A 24,204-nucleotide genomic window follows, 5' to 3' on the forward strand; every position below is an offset into this window, starting at 1 on the left:
GGGGTCCTGGAAGTTGCTGGGCAGCTCTCCCATATTTAGCCAGTGTTATTGGGTGGCAAGCAGGGGGCACCCCTGACCAATTGGGTGCATGGTTCCTCCACAGGTATGACAACTTCCTCCAAAGTGCAGCATATTCTTGTCCCAGAAAACACTATCCTTTAAAATCCTACAAGGGGAAACACTCTCCTGGAGGTTAAGATCCGGCTTGGGAAGCCCACTGGTGTGATTACATTTCCCTAAAACTCCCCTTCTAGCCCCTCTGCTAATTCAATTACTGGTGTTCCTGTCTGGCTGGAGGTGCAGAATGTGGGGGTGAGCTTGTGTCCTGTCCTAACTGACATTCCCTCTTTCAAGACCAGTTTGGCTTGCCACCCTTATCCTGCCTCTTGCTCTGCAGATATCACACCAGATGTCCTTTATCTCCATGCAGGCCACCTCACACCTCATCAGAGCAGCATGGTGCAGCCTGTCAAAGGCTGGCCAATCAGGAGAGGCTGCTGGAAGGTTGGATTCTGGTTCATCAGAAAAGCAAGTTATAAAACTTCCTTTCTGTAACGGTTATAGCAAATCTAACATTGGCAAGTTGTTTCACAACTATTCTTTTAAGTCTTTGAATTATATTTTGAGCTCACTCCTATCAATAGTTACACTTTATTAAAGAATTCCCAAGTTAGCCTGTGGAGCCATTGTGCTACAATGGAGAAAAACAAAATTGGTTAGTTTTTCCCTCATCAGGGCTTATAAAATATATTATAAATGTCCCTTCCTATAGTTACGAGACACCCTACCCTTGGGGCACTTAGTGAAGACCTTAGGGGTGATATATGTCAAAATGAGGTAGTTTAAGACTTTGGAAGTACCTTTAATTCCAAAGTTGAATTTGCATATAATTTATTTTAAAAACAGCCTGCAAAGCAGGGTGACTTTAAAATGACAACAGGCAACACAGCAGTGCACACTTAAGTGCATTAAATCTACTGCACCTCTAAACGTACATGCCATACCATATATTAGGGACTTACAGGTAGGTTGCAAGTACCAATTGTAATTACACTTAGTTACCATTAAGCATGGGCGAATTTTGCGAATCTGGCGTTCGCGAATTTGCGTATTTGCGAACTCGCAATCCGCAAAATCCGCTAATTCTCGCGAATTTGCGGGATTTTTTTTGTGTTCGCAAGGGTTTCTGCCAGTTTGCGGGGGTTTTGTACCAGTTCGCAATTGCGAACTTACTTGTCGGTTCGCAACGGTCGCGACTTTGTTGTTTCTACGTCTGGTTCATCATCACATGTTCACAGCACCCTCTGTTTCACCACTGCCACCCTCTGATTCACCCATGCCACCCTCTGGTACATCACTGCCACCCTCTGATTCATCACTGTAGATTATGGGGGGGAAAAGCAAGCACACCTGCCCTGCTTCAACTGACATGAATTAATTTGGGGTTGATTAATGTGTCACTGAATTTAAACTTCCTGTCTGGCACCTGCTTCCTTATCTGTAATTTGCTTTCTGTTGCAGTGCAATTTGTTTTCCCAGGACCTTTGTGGCCTACTTGTAGCTATTCTATGAGCCTGCTGTGAGGGTCAGAGGAGGGTCATAGAATAGTTGCAAGTAGGCAACTGAACTCTGGAGGGGCCCCTCAGGAAGCACTACAGGGAATGGTTACTAATGATGAGTTTGAACTTTTGCACCTGCTGAGTGCTTTCAGTTTTGCAAAACTCATTTTTCTGCAGAACAGCAACTGTAATGCCCCAAACAAACTTACTTGTGAAAGTTGATTTCTAATCCAAAAGTGATCCAAAGAAAGTCAAAAAGGCCTCAAATCCAAAAAAGTGCAGGCAAATGTCAACCTGAGGAGTTATTCTGATAAAAATCATCATTTTCAGACGGTTTATGCTGCTTGCTATTGGATTTCTTGTGCAGAATTGCAAATTTTGTAATTTCGCGAGTGCGAGATTGTTGCTGCCCGCCGCATCTACATGTTCGCAATTGCGAACTCTCGCGATGCGTCGCCAAACTCCCGCGGGATCCCGCAGCAAGATCCAAAATGGCGCAGCACTCGCAAAATATTGAGAAAAACAACTCGGCAAACGATGAATGACAGTAAGTGAACGCCGCACGCCGCAATATTGTATTACCAAGCAAAACAATCCGCTGCGTGCGAATTTGCGGATTTTCGGTAAATTCGCGAGAGTTCGCGGATTGCGAATTTACCAAAAATCCGCAAAATCCGCGAGCGGAACGGATTTTCCGCCCATGCTTAATTACCATGTACTTTTTATCAGGGCACAGGCCCTGGGTCTGGTTAGCAGAGCCCAGGGCACAACCAATCAAAAAAATAGCATCTAGTAGTCAAAATGGAGGCAAATAGTGGGTGGACACTCCAAAAAGCCCTAGTTCTCACATGAACATTCTGAAGTGCACGCATTTTCGTATTGGGTTCAGTTTCTGGATGCAGGGACCATGTTCAAACATCCACAAAGAGGAAGCTCAGCCAGGGCGTTGTGGTTGGAAGTGTGATATGTGGAAGAATTATGGTTTAAAATGATACACTGGAGTATGCCACGAGGCTTAAGGCCCACCATTGACCCCTTCCATCTGACTGAATGCTTCTGTAGTTTTACTCCACATGAGCAGGCTGGCTGTCGGAATCATACTCCTGCACACATTTTGCATGAAATGAAACCCACTGAAGGACATCATTTTGAGTGGCTCACAGAAACTTCATCTGACTTCCAGAACGTGGAATGACAGAATCCAATAGAAGCAGTAATGCTGCGGCGTGGTAACTTGAGAAATGGGGAATAACTGCAGGATTGTGTGCTTTCACAACAACTCCCATGTGTGTTCTATATTTTCAGGTCGTTAGCAGCCTGCGCATTTCACCAGCATTCATCTGGTGACGAGCTGTTGAAAACATCAGGCGTCACTGTTTTGCTGCTGAATTTGTAATCCCTCTTTGGTTGATAATTCTCATTAACAGCGGAATTGGGAGGATGGTCTCTGAACTCGGACTGAGGGCCTAAGCGACGTCTGAAAGAGCTGATTATTGACAAACATAAAGTGTGAACGGACTCATAGCAGAAAAAAATAGAATGCCAAGAGTTGAAATACTACTACACAGAATGTATTTATGCCATGACAGTGAAAAAAAATGTGGCTTAATAACATCTTATTCAGAGCCACTGTGTTAATAAAGGCACATTGACACATTTATTGCTACAGAGCAAAGGTCAACATCATGTATTAGAACAGTAGAACAAAAATGACAGGAGAAATTACTTTCAGCGCCTCAGATGTAGCATGTTACAATGGCGTCACATAGAGAAAAGAAACTTCTCAAATTCATGGGGTCATTCAACTGGAATGTTTCTACCTGACAGATTGAGCCCTTTCCTTCCTAGTTTTGGTTAAATATATATAAAACATACATGCAGGTGTACATAGGGTAGTATTCCATGTATTACCCTTGTGGAGGGAAAGGAGGACCACCATGGTCCAGTTGGGGCTTTGCCTCTAGTGAGTCATGATGACTCCTCCCCATACTCAGCAATGGTAATAAACTGCACAGAGCTTTGTGACTGCATAACACTTTGAAGGAAAGCTGTGGAGATGTTTGACTGTCATTTGGAACCACCTCGGAACCTCTATCTGGGAAGGGAAGTGCCAGGCAGGCTGACATGAGTCGCTCCAATGAGGACCGAGGGGTATTTTATCCCAGAGTGTCTGCTTCGAGAACAAGCACTGAACATTACTCAAGGCATTGATCCAGGAGGCGGCAGAAAGGTCTGTTGAGTACTGACTGCTTGCAGCCAATTCCTGAAGAATGTCTATTATTTGTCTTTAAGCGGACCTTTATTTCATCAAAGCCTTTGGCCACCTTTGGCTCCTCGTTTAAAAATATACTTTCTTCAAAATCATACAACCATTTCAAACTGAGCTGTAATAGCATAAGAGCTTACAGTAATTTCCTTCACCATTATCAGTAAAAAATAATCCTCCGCCTCGAGAAGACAGCCGCGGTAGGACGTGTCCACGCCGCCGAGGTATTCGAGCATTTGTCCAGAGGGCAGCCATTCTCCAGAGTGGACGCAGGGCGCAGGGGCTTCGATGATTGGCCCCGCTCTCTGCGTGCAGGCCCTAATAACACCCCCGCTTCCCTGGGTTCGAAGGCGCGTGCATGAAACAGAGCAGCGACCAAGCTCTGTCGCGATCAGTCAAATAATGCATCAAGAATCAATACATTGTCTGAGCGTTCACAACCGTCCAATGTATCAATGTTATCGCCAAAGTGGGCTCTGCTTCGCTCTTACCAAGCAGGGCATTTACCAGAGCATTAATCACGAAGAAGCCAGAGCCCCCTCACCCGCCCCCCACCCTCGGCGTGGGCACGTACCCGCACATTGTGTGCGTTCACAAAATACCCGAGCATTAATTGTGGGGTTTAATTAATTAATTGTGGGTTTATATAGCGCTAGGATAGACTCCCGGAGGAGTATCTCCGCGCTTCGACCGCTGCGAAACCCTTCCTGGCTTCCCTGAGAGATGGTCCCTTAATGGGTATCTCCAGGGTGAGACCAGGCATCCCCGGCGGTCTGGTGGGGCCGTTAGTGCAGATGAGGCAAGCTTATGCCCAGAGTTGCCGAGTGTGATCGCTGATCAGAGTGGGCACCGAGGCGAGAGAATTATCGAGTCCGCTGACCCTGGTCCAGAAACCTGCCGCGTCGGGAATCGAACCCTGGTCCCGGGCCGTCCTCTGCTCTCGGGTCTGCCGCCTCTAACCAGTGAGCCACACTACTGCACCTTTAGATTAGATTAAAGTATTTATAAAAGCGCATGGCTGCCTTGGCAAAAAGGCGTCCCAGTGCTAGAGCTGTGTGTAGTGTGCCTCCAGTCCCAGCAACACAAGCCATGCACAGCAATGATTGGTGCTTCCGGTAAGTCTGTTTACCCTCTGCGCATTGCTACTCTAAGAAGTGCGTGCATGACTTGTTTAAACATAAAGCAGATTAACTCAACTTTGTTAATTGAGCCCTAGATTATACACACTTGATTGCTCAGCATCAGAGTACCGGAGGTGCGTCAGTGCGTAAAACGTTTGCTCCGAACTCAGCCGTGATTGGTGGAATAGGAAACTAAAGTGTGCGGCAGCCATGGCAGTGCAGACACATGGTCAGTGCTTAACATGGCAACGCTTGTGAAGGATTCCTCCAAAAAAATCGTCTTCAGTTGCTGAGAAGCAATGCACCGTTATCCAAATGAACTGATCTAGCACTAAGGAATGAGCCTTCCAATCCCTGAATGCTCTGCCCCGACACCGAAAAACGAGTCAGTTACTGCGGCCTGCACCGAGCCCTTACTGTGGCGGCCATATTACGGGTCCTTTTTTGCTGACGTCACACTGCACTCCCCTCCCCCACGCTTTTTTCCGCTCTGCCCTTCCTCGCACAGGGAGATGAGGATAAGACATCAGTAATTGCTTTCGAGGCCCTGTCATCTTTGCCACCTATCTGTACCTATATGTTTATGATTTATCCACGTTTTCCCTGACGTCTCAGACCCCTTAGAGCAGAGTTCACGTTTTAAATGTGAGTGGGAGCACAGCGAGTTAAGAAAGCTGTGGGGGGTTCCTTTAAAATATCGTCATGACTGCATTTACAGACGCCCTGGTTGCAGCAGCATGTGCTGGCGGGTCGCGCTATCCATGGTGCTGAAATAAAACCTGCACACGGATCGGCGAGGACGATGTATACAGGGAGGGGAAATCTATCTGGTTTTATGATAAGCAGTGAAATAGGTTGAATGTCATATACTAACTCTACCCCGATTATATTGTGAGGAGAAACCTAGCACGCTGTTGCAAATATACAGACTGCCCGCACAGCCGCTTCTAGTATTAACTAGTTATCTCTTTGCTTGCTAAACTGATTTGGAGTTGCATATAGCTTGAGCTACTGTTATCCGAAGTTATGGTCTCAATGTATTGGCTTCCGAAATTGGAAGGGCTGTTGTATTCCTACTGACATCCAAGCTTGTGATCAGCAGATATAAGCAGCGAGCGATAAACTCGCAGAGCCTCTACGCCCACATTGCATATGCCATACAGAATGCATGGAACCTGTAAGTAGAGTATCTACAAGAACTAAGTGCAACTAGACGAAGCTTATGCGGCAAAAATCAGGGCATGGATGTGACCACAGTAAACGAGCAGCAAGGCGGGCACCCACACTCCAGTCAACAAGCACTTGGCGGTGATGAAATACCTCATCTGGAACAACATATCCCTCAAGGCTGTCCCAACCCTTCCATGTTAAGAAAAGACACACCTCTTTAACGAGCATGACGATAGAGCAACAGCCCACCTCAACTCAGGCAGCAGCCTCCCCTTCAATCACCTGTTGACTGTATGGCTGCCATTGCCCCAGTCCAGCGCCCTGCTGCCTTGTGGCTAGGTACACACTTCACAAATAGCACACACCTACATTGACATCAATCACATGTGCCCACACACACCTCTGGCCCAGGGCTTCAGTTCTGCAGACGTCTATACGCCTATCTAGCTTTAAAGAAGAAACATCAATTTAAAGTACTTATGCAAAGGTCCCCGGTCTTTCCAATATGTTTCTTTATCTGTCCCTGCTGCCCAATATTTGACATTACAAGCATCTTGTTGTGACTAATAAATATGCAAAAACACCCCCACAGAATCTCTCACTTCACACAGCACAAGCTGCAGCTCAAGGTTGGTTCATAAATCATGGGTTCAAACTGTTCTACAGGGATCTCTCTTCTTCGAGGTGATCCCCAGAGACTCCATACAGATCCAGGAGGCAGGAGAGGGCTAGGGGAACAGTAATCCATCCAGGGGTGGACAGCCTAACCCATACTGATATAATACACTGGCACCAGCGGCAGGTAAGAGTGAGAGCCTATGCGGTGCCGGCCTCAGCGTAAGAGAGATGAGATTGGACAATGTACACGGACACCAGACTGCATGCTAATCGAGAATGTCCAGCCTCTCACACCAACCTGCAACAATACAGAGCAGGATGTGTAATTTCAGTGATAAAGGTAATAGCTACTAGTTGTTAATCACCATTTGGGAGTAAAACTCACAGTACAATTATCACCCAGTGCATGAATATTGAGCCCAGTGATTAAAAGATCTGAGCTTCAACAGGCATATAATAATTTGATAATTAGTTATAAAAATCACTTTTAATTATCCAATTGGAATACCCACTGTAATCCCGCAACCAATAAGAGGTAATGTGAGTAATCGAAAACGTTATGTCTTCATAATAACACCAACCATCGATGTGTGTATGGTAATCAAGTGTATTTACACATAAATTCTTCTTAACTCCACTCACGACCTGAACCTTTGCCTAAACCAAAGACAAATGCGAAGCACTAAGAGGAAAGAACCCAAAGAAACCTGGATTTCTCATTATAGAACCTAAAAGCAGTCAAACACACACATTTCGGGAAAATAAATAAAAAACACAGTCACCACGACAGAACGTATCAACAATGCTAAACCACTAAAAATCTAATTTGATAGCAAATTTAACACGAGTTAACGTAAAAAGAAATAGCAAAATAAAATATAATTTCAGATTACCAAAACCTATTAAGCCACTCATATTAAAAGACCACTTCAGACTGTGGTTTATTTTTACTGTTTGGAATAATGGCGAGTCTGACGTCATCTGATGGTGTTTGATGAGAATGACTCCAGAAATTCCACATCATTATATTGTCTTGCCATCTGTAGAAGATGGGTATGGGGTGATATACAGTAAATTGGACACAAGTACCTACTCCTATTTGGAACTCTTAGACAATGAAGTGTTGATGTTATCTGTAATATTAACATCCACACCATTATAATGATACACATCTGGTATAGACAATCTATACTTTTAACTTTTTGTAAAGGAAGTATTGCTCCAAAATGCAATATTTTATTGAAAATGGAGAAAATTAATTCTACTTCGAGATGGTTTTACATGGGAGTAATAGGCAAATCAGATTCTCACTATTTTGAGAGGTTTTCATTTGAGATCAGTTTCATCCAGATGATTGTTCTCAATCAGATGATAGAATACTCAAGTGAAAGAACCATGGACCTTCATGTGAAACTTGAAAAAGATTGAACCTACCATCAAACTTAATAAAGAATCGTCTTAGAAAGAGGTCAGCCATAAAATATTCTAAAGTATGCAATATAATCTGTGCCAACTCCTCTATCAATTCTTAGAGTATATTTGGAAATTGAGGGTCAGGCTTTAAATGCCAGACAATTGCACCAGAAGGTCTGAAAACTGTACGACCAAAGAATTCAATTATGCTTCATTTTAACCCCTTGTGTGCTCATGACGTGACCAGCCGTTATGAGTCACAGTTGAGCTGTGCTCATGTCGGCCTGGTCTCATCATAACGGTGCAGCTCCGCCCATGCACGGTTAATTCCCCGCCTGTGCGGCCCAATTAATCAGTGGGCGGGGTCGTGACGAGAGCAGGCCGTCATGAGCACAGCTCCACCGTGACTCATGACGGCCTGGGCTCGTCATGAGCACCGCAGCGCTGCGCTCACCCACCTGGCCCACCCCCGCACTGTGGGGGAATTAGCCGCACAGCGATGGGATTAAAGGTGGTCCAGTGAGCATTCAAATGGCAGCACTTAGGAAAAAATCCAGCTCCAATGAAGGCCGGATTCTTTTTATGTTTATGGAACATGAAAGTGCTGACCACATCACTAATTCAGCCTACTTAGACTCTTACAAATGAGCTGATTAGCATATAACATGTACCGAGACAGCTAATTAACAAAATCAGTAGCCGCCCGATCCATTGAAGGGAACTATCAGAGAATGTAAGGGTATCTATGATTGGCTAAAGCACTGATCACGTAAACCAGTCTGACTGGACAAACACAGTACTGTGAATCACAGTACACTCAGGGGGGATGCAGGGCTCTTACAATATTAATCCGCTTTGTGACACTAAATATGCACATTACATTTGGGAAAACTTGAAAGCACAGCATGTGGCCTGAGACTCACAAGCTTTGGAAATTGAATGCTTGACACTAGTTCAACAAATCTGTAAAGCTCCATGGAGGATACTGACTGTTGCAATCTTGGGCTTATTTATCAAAATAATGTGGTCTTTTTATGTTCATGGCAACATCTATCTATTAAGATAGCTTTCAACAGCAAAGACATAGATACTCGGGATTGAGAAAAAAAAGAAGCTTTCCTTCAGTCCTGGACATAGGATCTCAAGTGAGTTTTCTCTTGCAAAGAAAATTTGTTAGAAATAAGAGATTCCTGGGTGAAACCTGAAGGATGATTGCTTGCGCTTGTGTGTGCGGAGATATAAATTCAGATACTACCGGTAAAATCCCACAGAGCTACTTTCATGCAGGATTACATCTTATCCCGTACCAATGACAATTGTAAACATGTATGCAGGAGCTTCGTGTGTGTCGCCTTGTAGTTACTTCACAGTATTAAAGCAACATTTTAAGTTGGCATTTATGTAGGAACACAATGACCGTAACTGGTTGAGCACCCATGTACCGTGCTGCATGTACATAACAAATACCTATACCCGTATTCTTCCACCCCTACAATCATGAATGAATGAATGAGTTTGGAATTTGTATTGCGCGACTTAACCCGGAGGCATCAAGGCGCATCTGATGGAAACAGCTGAGTGATCGGAGGAACGCGACAGAGGCGAATTACAGGTAGGACTCTGCGAAAAGCCAGGTTTTTAGACTCTTACGAAAAAGGGCAAGAGACGGCTGGCCCTTTAGGTCAGCTCGAAGTGTGTTCCACCGTTTAGGGGCAAGGGAGAAGAAGGCCCTCTCTCCCCACCTGGCCTTGACGGTTCAGGGGATAGACAGAAGGTTTTTGTGGGCCGATTCGAGGGCCCTGCCCGGGGTATAGAAGGACACGAGAGACCCGATGTCCTCAACATCAGGGTATCGCACACTCCCCTCCCAAAATAGAAACACCACTCTGGCATTTCCAGCCCCTCCCAAATATTCCATAGAATCCCTGCTGTATTGCTACTGGCCCCAACACCCAAAGCATTACCCACGCCCCCTCAAACATTTCAAAAACCTGCCATCCTGACACTCACCCACACTACTCTCTATATTGCTTCATTATCCCAACAAAATGTAAATAAGTTGTAAGTGGCTTCCTGCCCCCCTCCCCCAGCATGGGTCAATAGTCTCCTTGAGTACCACAGGAGAGCGGCCTGGAACCACTGGTCAGCTGCATATCTGCAGGGACCCACAGCTCAGAGAGGAGAAGGTGGCTGCAGAGGACCACATGCATGTCTCCACCTCCATCAACACCAGAGAGGCCTGAAAGGATGAGAGGAGGCGGCAAGGCAGCAGCTCATCACCCACAGTTACACTGCTTCACTCTGATCTCTGCAGCCCCAGGCGAGGAAAGAGAAAAACCAGGAGGCGAGGGCTTCCCCTCGATGCTCCAGTGCTGCAAAACAATTTTTACCTCGTGGTTTAATAGCAGCGAACAACGTAATTTAGAGCCCTCGATTCATGCTTGTGGCTTCTAATGAAAGCCATACACACAGTACTTTTGGTACATTACCATACCATTATTAGGTATATTATTACGCCTGTGAATTTAATCTTCAATAAAACTTTACTGATATAATGGAAATCTTAATTTTGATAACAATCCTGCAATAAACTACAGATCAGAAATATGCAAATTAATGTACGCAAACATTTAATTTAAAAAAAGCATATATATAAAAAAATGAAACTGGATTCTGATAAAAGAAGGACTGAGATCACGACTAGTTTCGTCCAGGAATCGTGTATATATTTTTAATGCCCTTAACAGGAAAACATGGGGTTTTTAATGTACTAAAAAGAAATTCCTTTCATAAGTTGACTGTTTTCATAAAAAGATCTGTACTCACCCTTGGATGAGTCGTCCTCGATTGGCTGCTTAAACGCAGTGATGTCACTGAAGGTGCAAAGAAATAAAACCACTTTGTCTTGTTCGTTCCGAATTGGAGCAATTTTCACAAAAAACCACAGAGGTGTTCCTGGATGAAAAGATATAAAACAATGGACACATCAGAACCAGTGGGAGAGGCCATTACAGTAAAGTACTGCTCGCATAGGTAATGTACCAACACAATAAGGTGCACTTAACATGGTTCAATGGCGCAGAAAGCCTTCTTTGCCTCTAGGCCTTCTTGTAATTAGTGTACCTTATCCCACATTAAAGTTATAAAAATAAGCATGTAGTCACAAATAAGACAGAAAGGGCGCATGGCAACAGTAATTGTATAGAAAATTATATTACCAGTCCACAATTCTAGAATTTTTCCTCCTGAACATACCAACTATTAAGTGAGTCTGAATAATTTTGGGGGAAATAGTCTTCAGAATACGTTTTCCAATCAAATCAACAGCACATGTGGGTTCCCTGAGGAATCAACCCTGTTGCCTTCATCATTCGATGTTAACACAAAGCCACTGCATGGTCAGCTGCTGAGTGCTGGCTTTTATGCCAACGTTGATGATGCACGGGTGTATGGACTACTCTGCAACCAGTAACAGAGGCATGAAGAGCCTGACCTTCACTTCGGTAGTCGCTCCAGGTTGGATGAACAAGAGCCAGCTCCCAGGACCCTTCAGAATGTGGCAAATAAAGCACCTGTCCACTAGGTCAGTGTACGTCAGGGCCACAGATTGATTTCTGCGACCAGGACTGCCATGCCTCTCATTGCTGCAGCGCAGGGATATCTAGTGATGGTTGCCCCATCCAAAATAGGGCAAAGTGACCAACACTGTGACCAGACGCCCAATGCCACCAAGTCAAGGATTTACACATGCCAGTAGTTATACAGCAAAACCAAAGGGGAAGATGGACGGAGTGTTGAACAATGCAAGCACTCACCCCTGTCAACTGATCTGGGTTTAATCCATCATCATTCTTTAGCTGACTCCGCCACCCCAGTTCAGACATGGCCATATGCAAATCAGTCTGACCCTGTGCAGTCCAGCCGGAACTGCCAAGCCACGTCTTCCCTGGACCAGAAACACGCATCCTGGGACCGGTTTCGGGTTCATAACCCTCATCAGCCAGGCTATCTTGAATCAAGTGGCAAAGTGAGCAAGGGACCCACGTCTGGGCATACCCTGCCAACTTAGGGCAAACAAAGCAAAACCAAAGGGGATGAGTTCTACAGAGCCTGAACCTGGAAGGAACACAATGGCACGGGTCATAACTAGGGCTCTCTTAGTGATCTTTTCGAGGGTTTGATTTGAAAAGAAGGGACCAATTTCATCTACTTATCTATCAGAGAGATGTGGTATGGAAGAAATATCAATCTCAAAAACATATTTGAAGTCTAACCATGTTTACTGAGTGGTCTGACAGTTAGCAATTTGTCTTTCAAAGTTATCGAGAATGTAATGTAAACCTCTGCCACAATTTACTTACTTTTAATCTTTTATACATTTTCAACTCATAAGGAGCGAGGGAAAGGACCCAGGGGATAAACCAAAAACTTTAGATAGTGGGAGTTGGCAGTGCATGGATGTTTCTCATGAGGAAGTTGAGAAAGGACCTTTAAAAGATGCAGATAATATATAGACATAGACATAGATTTTGAGCTAGTCATTTTGCAAATGCTTGCTTGGAGGTGCCAGATAAAAAGTAGGTTGAATATGTCAAAAGTGGGGAGGCTGACTCAGCCTAAGTATAACATGGACATTCAACATGGCTCTGGGTTGAAAAATATGGAGTTGTGTAATATGTAATGTAAAGCAGTATAGATTTCATCTCACGGCTTCTAGAAGCTTCATGTACTTTCCCTTTCCCTTCCAACGGCAACAGGATCTCAGTGGATCAATCATATAAGTACCTGGGAAAATACATCGGCGCTTCAGGCTCCTTCGTAAGACAAAGGAAGGAAGTTAAAGCAAAGGTTCTTGCTCTTCAGGTGACCATATAAAAATTATCAAAATATTTGCTAGGGCCAAGCCTCTCCCCCCTGCCGAAAGCTATGGGGGCTAACATCTCGCCCACACTGTCCCATGGCAGTGAAATCTTATTGGGCAAAACCTACAGCTCATTAAACAAACTTACCACAAGGATGTACAAAAAGTGTTCTTCGCCTGCCAAGGTCTTCATCCACTGCCCAGATTAGGCTGGACCTGGGCCTCTTCAATCAGAGGGCAGTCAGCGATGGGGCCGATCTCAACCAGTGCCGCAAACTACGGGCGGCCAGGGTGGCTGCTTAGAGATATTGTTTTGGGCCGAAATCAACACCTGTGGTCCAAGTCAAGTGCATCACCAGTATCTAGTGGATTGTCAGCACCTTCTGTCTGCAAAGGATCTCTGAGACTCCGACCTTAGCCTCAGAGATCCTTTGCCTTTAAACTGAGAATTAAAACAAGTGTCTGCTTCTGGTCATTTCACTCTGACAGGGCCATCACAGCCCACCGTGAGCATGCCTGGCAGTCATTAACACCTATCAACCAGCATCCTCTGCAACCTATCTTGCCTCTATGTACTCCAACCGCCTGAAGGCAAGATTTATGGCCCTAAGGCTAGAAGAGAGCCCGTTTCTGAAACATCTGGCCAGTTGGGGACGACCCGAGGAAAGAAATATATGCAGGGGTTGCGACCAGTGCAAGGAATCCCTTGAACACGTTGTGTGCCCCGCCCCGCTTTGCTGGACGTGTGTAAATGCAGACTAAGGTGAGAGTGGAACTATCTGGGAGTCCGCTCGTGTCGGCAGACCATCATCGCCTCTCTTAACCCAGACAATACCTCTTTAAACGTCCTGCTGACCAAATTCTGCCCCCTTGCACCTATCAGGCTCAGTTGGCCAGGGGTGATACTGGTTCCCCTGGTTTGCTCTTGGCTGGCTCGGCACAACTGGGTGGGAACCCCGGATCGTAGAGTCTGACTCTAGATGTCATGCAGTCCAGTCTGATGGTACTCACAATGGATAATCCACTCCTATTATCATCTACTGTTGTTAGTGGGTTCTTTACAGATGCAACCCAGCTGATTTCAACCAAACTCTGCATGTTTCTCAATAGGTGTCCGGAGTTTACTGTTATACATGTTGGTTAGAGGGCACTTTTCAACAAATAATTTGCTATTATATACTGCACTGTGGGAGATAATTTTATTATCAGGAGAAAGGCGTACACTACATAATCCTGCTTAATCCTAGTATGTTTTAAAAAATGTGTTAAATGGCCAAGGTGCTCTGCAATCTTGGTGATCTTTTTGGGTTCCTCTGCACTAGGACTTTGTTTTACTATGTTAAAACGGAGCAACATTAGTGTGACCATTTTAGTTCTTAAGTTGTCGTTTTCTGTGTCGTTGCTGACTATTCGGGGTCTTTTGCGCTAGCACTTTGTCCTACTATGCTTATACGAAAAAACATAAGTAAGACCATTTTAGTATATTATGATGTTTTTAATCTGTGTGTGCTCTATTTCCGTTATTTAAGATGGCTTGTATACTGTATGTGTTTTAAATAATTGTAATGGTTTTAGCTAACCGCACAATAAACAATACATATTATATTACTTTCCCACCATGACTCATTGAATGTAGATGAGTGGAAAGAAGAACTTAATTTCATTGTGTTGATTGCAGGTGTATGGTGCTGGTAACTAGAGAACAATAGTCTTCACCACGTGGTCCAGTAACCCAGTTATCACACTAATTGCCCATCTTCCTAAAATCCTAAGGCAAAGAGGTTCCCAGGAACACTCATTGACATTTACCGAAGTGTCCAAGATAGTGCTTCAGTAAAAAGTAATAATTGGCAATGATTTATAACAGTTTTCAACCTCTTACAATTGTTTTAAGGTTAATAGAAAGCAGCCCTGAATTCTTATTATTCTACACAGGTATGCCTGAATAATAGAAAACATATGAGTTTTCCCCAAAAATATGGATTCACATTAATAGGTTGTAGATGCAATAGGAGTGGCCCAATGAGGAGACAATTCCAGATGTAACATCAAGGAGATAGGTGAGGAGTGCCTGTTTCGAAACCCATAAGGATTTCACCATGGCAAATTAGTACTCTGTTTCTGGGTATTTTTTAAATCCATTCCCTTAGTCAGACCCCTCAGGATATAGCGGCATGGATTAGCAAATTTAGCAGCACAAAAATGGAAATTAAGCGGCACAAATATGGAAATTTAGCGGCAATTTTGTGGCATTTTATGTGGCCATTTTTCCGACACCTAACACAGATATCTTTGTTTTTTGAGTTAATTAACAACATGAAGCTATGCATATATGCCAGTATGGTAAGCACCATCTGTGCACACACATTCCGAAGTATACATATATCCAAGAACATTCAACACCCATAGCTAACACATTAGTATGCTTATATGCCAGTACAGCGATTACCTGCTGTGCACACACATTTCAAAGTGTGCACGGACACTCTAATACATTGTGCACCACATGTGTCACACATTACGAAGAATGCACATACACCAATATAGTGAGTAGCATCGGTGTACATATATTCCAAAGTATACACAAATGCCAATACAGTGAGCACTATGCACACACATTCTGACGTGCATACACGCAACACACATACATCTGTAACCACCCAAGTGCAAGTACACAATATTGTAGCAGCATTCCCTGCATGCCCATTCTTTTCATGTTTCACTTTTGTATTCTTATGTCAATGTTTAAAACATAACAGCATTATGACACAATAATACAGTATAATTAAACAATACAACCAACCGTACCATCCAGTAACCAGGGTGCCATACCTGGACGGCACAGCATACCATACTGTCTACCTCTACGAAGTCATAATGGGAATGTAAGAAAACAAGCAGTTTATAAAATTAAATTTCTTTGAGAATCTAAATCACTATGCTTGGAAGCAAGATGGAGATCGAGTAACAGGCTTTGCATGTCGCTCCCTCCTAGCTCTAGCTGTTCTCCAGCCATGACAGACGAGAGGTAGTCAGAAAGGCAGCTAGGAATGCGATGCTACTCCGGGTGAAGACCTCGCACCTGTCTAAAACCGTCCATCACCACCCCCTTTTGTACCGCTTTTGGCTGCCATAAGTGTGGCAGAGCATGCTCAGACGTGAGTCCCTTGCTCACTTTGCCACTGGATTCAAGCAAGCCGGGCTGAAGACGGCTGGAATGCCAGAAACCGGTCCTCGGAAGCTTGTTTCCGGTCCAGGGAAGGCATGGCTTGGCAGCTCGGGCTGGACTGTTCCCATGAGGCACAGGGTCAGACTGATTTTTATATAGCCATGTCTGAACTGGGGTGGCAGAGTGGGCTAAAGAACGATGATGGATTAAACCCAGATCATTTGACTGGGTGTGAGTGTTTGATTGGTTCAGATGCTCCGTCCATCACCACCCCCTTTTGTACTGCTCATCCCAGCCACAATTGTCTCACGGAATGCACGTTGGGCAGTCATCACTCTCGGCTGCATTTTGGCACGGCGTCTCTCAGTGTGGAGCATGCCGCCCAAGAACGGACAGAAGTTGTGGCGCCTCCACAGCGTGCAGCTGGACAAGGCTGCCCGAAAATGGATTGCAGCAGCACAGGAGTGAGAAAAACAGAGGCAAATGCCCACAAGTACTCAGAAATTCGTTCTCAAGCTGCAGCATTGAAAAAGGTACTTAATCAGGGAGACCACCAGTGGGGGCAGCGGGTGTTAACAGCCCAGCCACAGCCCTCAATTGCAGATTTTTTTGTCCCAGCAACAGAGGATACTCGGTCACTGGAAGATATGGTGTCAATTACCAGGAAGGAGCCTGCATCTGGGAGCATGGATTCTCGTGGGGGCATTCCCGGAACAGCTGTGTCGGAAGGAGTCTCTCTCCTGCACTCCTCTAATAGGGCCGAAGATACACAGAGACGCAGGGCTGTGGTGTCTGACTACAGGAGCTAGAGTTACTAGCTACTACACAGATCAGTGTGGGGTGCCAAGTGGTGGAAGGATGCTCTTTGAGTCTTGTAATGGAGGTCTGAATGTTGTCTCGTCTAGTGCAGGCGATGATGTGTCCATTGGGGAGAGTGTCTCTGGTAAAGGGCATCAGGGTTTGGTTTGTATCCCCCGACACAGCTTCAAAAGTGCCGATTTCGCGGGCACTTTTGTAAAAATGGCAGCATTTTTACAAAAGTGCTGATTTCGCGGCAAATCACAAAATCGAAAAATCCTGGAGGGTCTGCATAGCGTCGGGCACCTGTAACAGTGCCTCCAATGTGCTGAGGATTTTTTATTTCCCCAGTGCTATAATAACGATTTTGATCAAAACAGCGATTTTAAAATGACAGAAAAAAATTGTTCTGCTTTCTTTAAAAATTGAAATGTGGTGCCAAAAATTTGTATTTTGTAAATTGCTATTTTACACTGCCAAAATATACACTGCTAGTATGTTAAAAAGTACTAAACAGATTTACACCTAGCCATGAAAAACACTTTTTTCTGGGTGAAGTGCAACCTCCTACAGCCCTTGGCAGCAGTGTTTGCTCTGGTGTAGCAGTGAGCAAAATTTGAATGGGAAGTTCTGCTGACCTCTCCCTTTAGCATTTCTTCCTTCAACACAACTGCATGAAATTTTGTGTGCTGCACACAGATGAATACTCTAAGGGAGTGCCAAATTTGGTGCTGATCCATTTTTGTGGACCAAAGTTTATAGGCAAATCAAAACATGACTTTTTAATGTAACCTTAACTATACAATGGTCACCTGTAGGTAGTTATAGTTAAACGATGTTTCCATTGGAAAAGCGTTTTTTGACTTGCCTATATTTTTGGTGCCGGTTGACGAATCTTTACGGAATCTTCCTAAAAAAAAGTGCCCTGATGATTTTTTTTGTGAATGGAAGGTTTTGGGGCGATCCGTCAAGCGGGGGCCAAAAAAAAGGGGGGGGGTAAATAACATGTGTTTCCCATGTTAATTCACAGAGGAATTTTAGACACGATTACAGCCTGAACCATTGAACGCAATCCAAGGTAGGTCAGGACAAATATAGAATATTGTACTTAAATCGCGGAAAAAATTTGCAGACTCAGATTCTTGTTTGCAGTGTTTTATATGCTGATGAAAAGGCTCCTTTATAGGAGATTATTCAGAAAAGGCAGCCTTTCTATATTTGTCCTGACCTACCTTGGATTACTCTTATTTACCAGTGGGATGGGGGTCACCCACTGTCAAGGACAAATACCTCATGTGCACCTAACTCAATAATACGGCCAGTAAGGGATTGGGACCTTGTTACCCCCCCTTTTCACTGTGAATGAACCATTGAACGGAATTTGGCAGAAAGGTGGCTGTTGGTTCAGATAGCGACCTCTTCGCGAATTGGTGTAAAGCCATTTATTAGTTTGGAGATATTAAAGAAAATTCAGATTTGTATCTATAGGAAATTGAAGGCTATGCAAACCCACACAATCTAGTGCTGAGATCTGACTGGCTGCCAGCACTTCAGCCACAAAGTGTTGGCAGACATCCTGGGACTTGGTTCCAGCCAAGTCCCAGAAGAAAGGATCATCAGCATCCAAAACAGACTTCATCCTTCAACAAGTAGTGCGCCAGGAGGCACGTTTGCGCAGTGGTGGAGAAAGGGGGAGGGGCCACAAAGAAGCTGTGTGGGACTCACTGGAGGTAACAGGAGTAGTTGTTGGCCCCCAAGGACCCTCAGAATCTAAAGGAATGTTGTCCCCCAACAAGTAGAGTGCTAGGAGGCACATTTGCAGCGTGGTTGAGAAAGGGGGTGGGCCTTGGATGACATCTCAGCAATCGTGCTGTGTGGGACTTACTGGAGATAACAGGAGGGGTTGTTGTCCCCCAAGGACCCTCAGCAGCCAAGGGGACTTCATTCCCCAAGAAGTTCTGAGCCAGGAGGCCCCTTTGTAGAGTGTTTCAGAAAGGGGGTGGGGCCTACAGGACTTCCACCAGGGCTGGTTTTCTTTTTATTATTGTTTTTTTTATTAAAGAGAAGGGGACAACGCGGCCCCCTCCCCAGGCCAAAGTGAAAGTCAAAAATCAGCTTTATTCGATTTTTGTTATAAAATCATAAAAGCACATATAAAACGCATTCAATTAAAATATTAAAATCAGTTAAATATTTCCATCACATTCGTGTTACATAACATATATTGGGAGAACATATCATATACCACAACAAACAGGATCTCTCCCCCATTTCAAAATGAATGGGATCGTTTTAGTGCAAAAGATGAGAGGAAAATGCCAAACAAAGTAATAACCACATTCCAAAAATACACATATCACAAAGTTTTCCTCAAAGCAATGACAATCCTTAGATAAGAGGTGACCGATTTCATCACAAAAAGTGATTCTAATGTTTTCAATCTAGAGAAAGCGGGAATGCACCCTCTAATGCCCCAGGTCTTTAGTATTGGTATCAAAAACTTTTTCCTGGGGGTAACATAAAATTTACAAAAGAAGATACAGTGTATGTTGGTCTGGGATGAAAGTTCATCACAGGGGCATTTCTCTAGGTGAGGAAAGCAATCATTACATTTAGGAAATGTCACTAAACAAAAGAAAGTGTCCACGCGCAACCTGGTCAACAACATCATCGAATATGGGCTAGGCTCTAACAATAAATAGGGTTGTATCCCAGCATGGGTGATCAGCAGCTGATACGCCATAGCAGATTGCTTCAGTTTTTTTATGACACCTTTTCTTAGCTAGGTGTTCCATAATAGATCTTTTAAGAGTTTTTTTTGAGATTTTTTCTAAACAGGATGGATTGTCAAAGCATTCTTTAGGGCCCAACTCAGCTGACATATCCTTGATGTGGTTGAGCCATTTAATTTTTGTTACCCCGTCTAGAGATAGACAGTCTCGCACAACATCTCTATTTAGCGATGTTTCAGTGGTCACCCAAATTTTATGCCAAAGAAGAAGTGGGGACGATTTAATGATATCTTCTATATAGTTTAGGCCCACTTCCCCATGGCAAAAATAGGTGGACATTGAGTTTGGTGCCACCAGTAAATAGCAAAATTTATTTTCAGTATATTGAATCTGGTCTGTTTTGGCCATTCCCCATAAACCAGCCCCATATGTACCAGTGGGAACACACTTTATAAATCTGTATAAGCTCCCGCACTGGTCTCCCGCCTAATTTTCTTGAAAAATTAATAAAGGAGCCGTTTGCCCTACTAAGGGCCAATCTTCTTGTACAGACAGCCTCTTTCCAGGAGCCTCTGCTATCAAATGTAACTCCTAAATAGGAGAAACAGCTAGTATTTTCAATCCTTTTGGTTCCCAGATAGATGGCTCTACTTGTTTTCTTCAGAGTACTACAAGTCATAGAATACATTTTTGCGACATTTACTATTAAGCCACGGGCACCCATGTGTTCAGAAAATTCAGTATCTGCCCTCTGTAGGCAGACAACGGTGCGAGACATTAAGGCAGCGTTGTCGGCATAGAGGAGGATGGGAATGGACTTCCCCCCCACAGCCGGGTAGTCAAACTGAAACTTCCTAAGGTGAAGGCCACCGAGTTAATATATAGTGTAAATAGGAAGGGTGCAAGGATGCACCCTTGCCTCACACCTCTTTTGATGTTAAATTTGTCCGAGCACAAACCCCCTGCCCCATAGCGTACTCTAGCACCTGCGTCTCTGTACAACTCCCTTATAAATGTCAGAATCCGCTGGTCCACACCCATATCAAATAGAATGCTCCACAGCATCGCATGGTCAACACAATCGAACGCGGAACTCAAGTCCACAAATGTTATGTACAGGCTTTCCTTCTTAGCCTCAGTGTATTTTGCAGTTAAGAGTGCTAAGTTCAAGCCTTGTTCGATTGTGCCCTTCCCAGAACAGAAGCCATATTGCAGGTCCGTGATAATATCCTTTTCCTCAGCCCATTCATGAAGCCTATTAAGGATTATCCTTCCCGCCACCTTCATTAGGGCATCCAGAAGGGAGATAGGACGATAGCAGGCAGGGTTATTTCTATCTCCCTTTTTGAAAATGGGTATTACCACTGCCTCTGACCAAGTTGGAATGAAGCCAACTCCATTTGCATGGTTTAAGACGTAAGTGATCAGCGGGGACCAGAGAGGTAGCACAGATTTGTACAAATCAATTGGGACCCCATCCGGTCCCAGAGCTTTCCCTGCAGGACTTTCCTCGATTGCCTTAACGACTTCTGCATGTTCAAATGTAATCTCCAGGGGGAAAATTTCTGCTCCATCTGACTCTAGCTGTAACATCGATTGGTTAGTGCTAGAAATAGTTAGCCTGGGAGCGGGTTGGTTATTATATAGATTAGTGAAGTACTCAACCCGGGAGTCACCAGAAATAGCCATGTCAATAGAATCCCTTTCTTTGTCCTTTAAAAACGTGGCGTTCACCGCTCTCCAGAGCGCTATGTTGTCGTTTGCTAAGCATGCGTCATGGAGATTTTGCCATAGTGCCACTTTTAACTCTTTTTTTCTTCTATCGATGGCTACCCGGTAAGCTCTCCTATTGCGTCTTACAGGTTCGATAGATCTAGGGTCTTCCTGTAAGGCAGATTTCAGATTTCGATGTGCCCTAGTGCAGTTTTTATCGAACCAACCCTTGTGTTTCTTAGTCTGGATTTTGTATTGTCTAGACAGATTTTTTTAATCTCATTTGTGATCTTACCAAATGCGTCAAGTACTTGACAATTTCCCACAGTTGTTGAAAAGCAGATAAGTAGTTGGTCATACATTTTCGTAACTAGTTTTTGGATAAACAGGTTAGGATCTACCTTTGCCCATCTAATGGTGTAACCATTTGTGCTAGCTAAACTAATGGGAGTAGAATATGAGGTTTTAGTAGTTGCTTCCCGGCCCACTATATTCAATTGAAAGGAGATAGGATAGTGGTCACTCATGGCAACATTGAGTGTCTCCCAGGATACCACAAGTGATTGATATCTGGACGATAGAAAAGTGAAGTCGATTAGCGTATTGGCCCCTCTACCAAAAAAAGTTGGCTTAAAGCTCTCTTCTGGTGAGCAGCATTAATTGATAAAGCACAGATCAAACTCATATATTAGTGCATTGAGCAAGTTCCCTAGGTTAGAGTGGAAAAAGTGGGTTAGAGGTTCCTCCTTCTTACCCATCAGAGGGCACATACCTGTGGCGTGTAAAGTACAGAGGGAGAAATTAAAGTCACCCATCCATAATAGTAATAAGTCCCCCTCACTTGAATTTTCTACCTCTCTAAGTGAGTTTCTAAAGTTTGTAATAAATTCCTCCCAAGTAGAGGGATGAGCATTGTTGTAAAAATTTATAATTGCCCCTCTATACTGGCCAGGCCAACTCACTGCCAAAATCTGGTAGCACTCTGTTGATATAATGTTATGAACTATTATGTCTGAGGTGGTTGCAATGTAGGTGCATAAGCCCCCTTTATTTCTTCCACGGTAGGTAGCAATGGCCAGAGTATTAAAAGTTTGGTAGCCCAGTAAATTAAACTCTTTTACCGACCAAGTTTCTTGAAAGCACAGGATTTTATATTGTTTTACCAGATCTAACCAATCAGGAAGGTCCATTTTATCCTTTAGCTCTGCTAGGTTCCAGGACAAGAACCGATAACCTGCATTGGTTTTGTTATTACAGGTGGAAATCTCCCCTATGTTCCGGAAGGCATCGAATATTCCTGCTTCCTCATTTACGGGTAAAATGACACCAGATACGGATTGAACGGGAACCACCTCCAATTCTTTGGTCCCACTTGGGCGTAAATCTACTCCCTCCATTCCCTCAAGTGGGGCAAACCTATTAAGGGTGGTAACATTGAAGGTAGAGCCTTGCATAATCCGGTTGGACTGATAGAGGGGTCTGGAGTTTGTCCCTATTAATGCACGTGGGTAAAAATACCTTAAGTCCCTGGTGGATATGTCGCCCCCATATCCCTCAGGAAACCAGTCTCTGATGTAATTAGTTGCCCTGCGGTCTCTAAAATTATTGCTAATACAGTCCCCCTGTATGTCCTTTGGCCTCCTTCCTACCCACCCTAATCTTCTGACAGACAATACCTCACCATCGATTTCGGGTGGTAGGGGCCTGTTTTTGCTTAGCCAGTGTATTACCTTGTTTTTCAGGTCCTGATGGGCCTCATATTTCCCTGGTGGCAGTTCCGGTACACCGGTGAGTACAATTACATAAGGTTCTGCCTGCGGCGGAAGATCAATATGCTGATCAAGTCGTGGTGGGTTATGCCCTATGTGAGATGGATTTGGATTAATAATCTGTTCACAACCTTGGTTACTTTTTAACCCTCTATCACCAGTTACCGCCTTTTTCGTAGGAGCCCGGGCAGTGGTCACTGGCTGGGTAGAGGGGGTAACATTTCTATTGGTAAGCAAGGGTTCGAGGTTTTGCAGAGAATGTGGTTTGACCATTTCTGGCGTTGGGTCAACAGGTAAATGTTTGTTATTATTAGCTACTGTTTTAAGCAGTTCTGAGTTCGCTAAATTTACCTCATGAAGAGACCCCAGTTGCTCCGCCAGCCTTTTAACCCTCTCAACAAGTGGTATGACCAGGGATTTAATCAGTTTCTCTAAGTCACTCATTAGATCTTGTGTACAGAATGTTTTAGTACATAAATTACAATGCTCACATTTACTTTCTGCTGGGGTTTAATGTTGGGTGGGTTCGTTACTAATTTAGCTGATTTGGTGGGTCTACCCCTGCGTCTGATTCCCCCAGCATTCCTTTTGGATGGTAGACCTGCTCCAGAGGTGTTAGTTAGTGTATGTGTTTCCCCTTTGTAAGTAGGGTCAATGGCTACTAGACTTATCTGTTCGACTGAGGAAATCTCAGTTTGTGAACAGGAGCTAATATCCACCTGATTAGATAACCTGCTTCGTGTTGGTGTTTCTGGCAGATCTTGTGGCTGTAATGGTATGCCAATATCAGAAGAGCAATCCGAGGCCAAAACCCGATCGGGAGGAGTATTTACTGACTGAATATGGCCCAGGGAGGAGCGTTTCTTCTGCAATTCAGAAGATAAGCGCCGCTCGGTAAGAGCAATTTCGCGCTCTAAGACCGACGCCGCCCTCGTGATAAATTGGTCTAGTGTTCCCTGTACGGACCCACCCGCAAGGGATTCCTGGCCAATATTGGCAGAGTGTCCATGATGGA

At 44.2% G+C, this 24,204-nt stretch overlaps 1 protein-coding gene across 1 annotated transcript in view; it reads right to left on the reverse strand.

Moving 5' to 3' along the window:
• The window catches only part of LOC147709279 (voltage-gated delayed rectifier potassium channel KCNH1-like), an 815,455-nt gene that overhangs the window by 443,827 nt on the left and 347,424 nt on the right, over positions 1 to 24,204 (reverse strand). Inside the window, exon 5 of the mRNA XM_086925924.1 lies at positions 10,974 to 11,102. Coding sequence (XP_086782050.1) covers positions 10,974 to 11,102 — 129 coding nt within the window. The remainder of the gene's footprint in view (positions 1 to 10,973; positions 11,103 to 24,204) is intronic.

This window comes from Lissotriton vulgaris, chromosome 6 (assembly GCF_964263255.1).
Source record: "Lissotriton vulgaris chromosome 6, aLisVul1.2, whole genome shotgun sequence".
Classification (NCBI taxonomy): Eukaryota; Metazoa; Chordata; class Amphibia; order Caudata; family Salamandridae; genus Lissotriton; species Lissotriton vulgaris.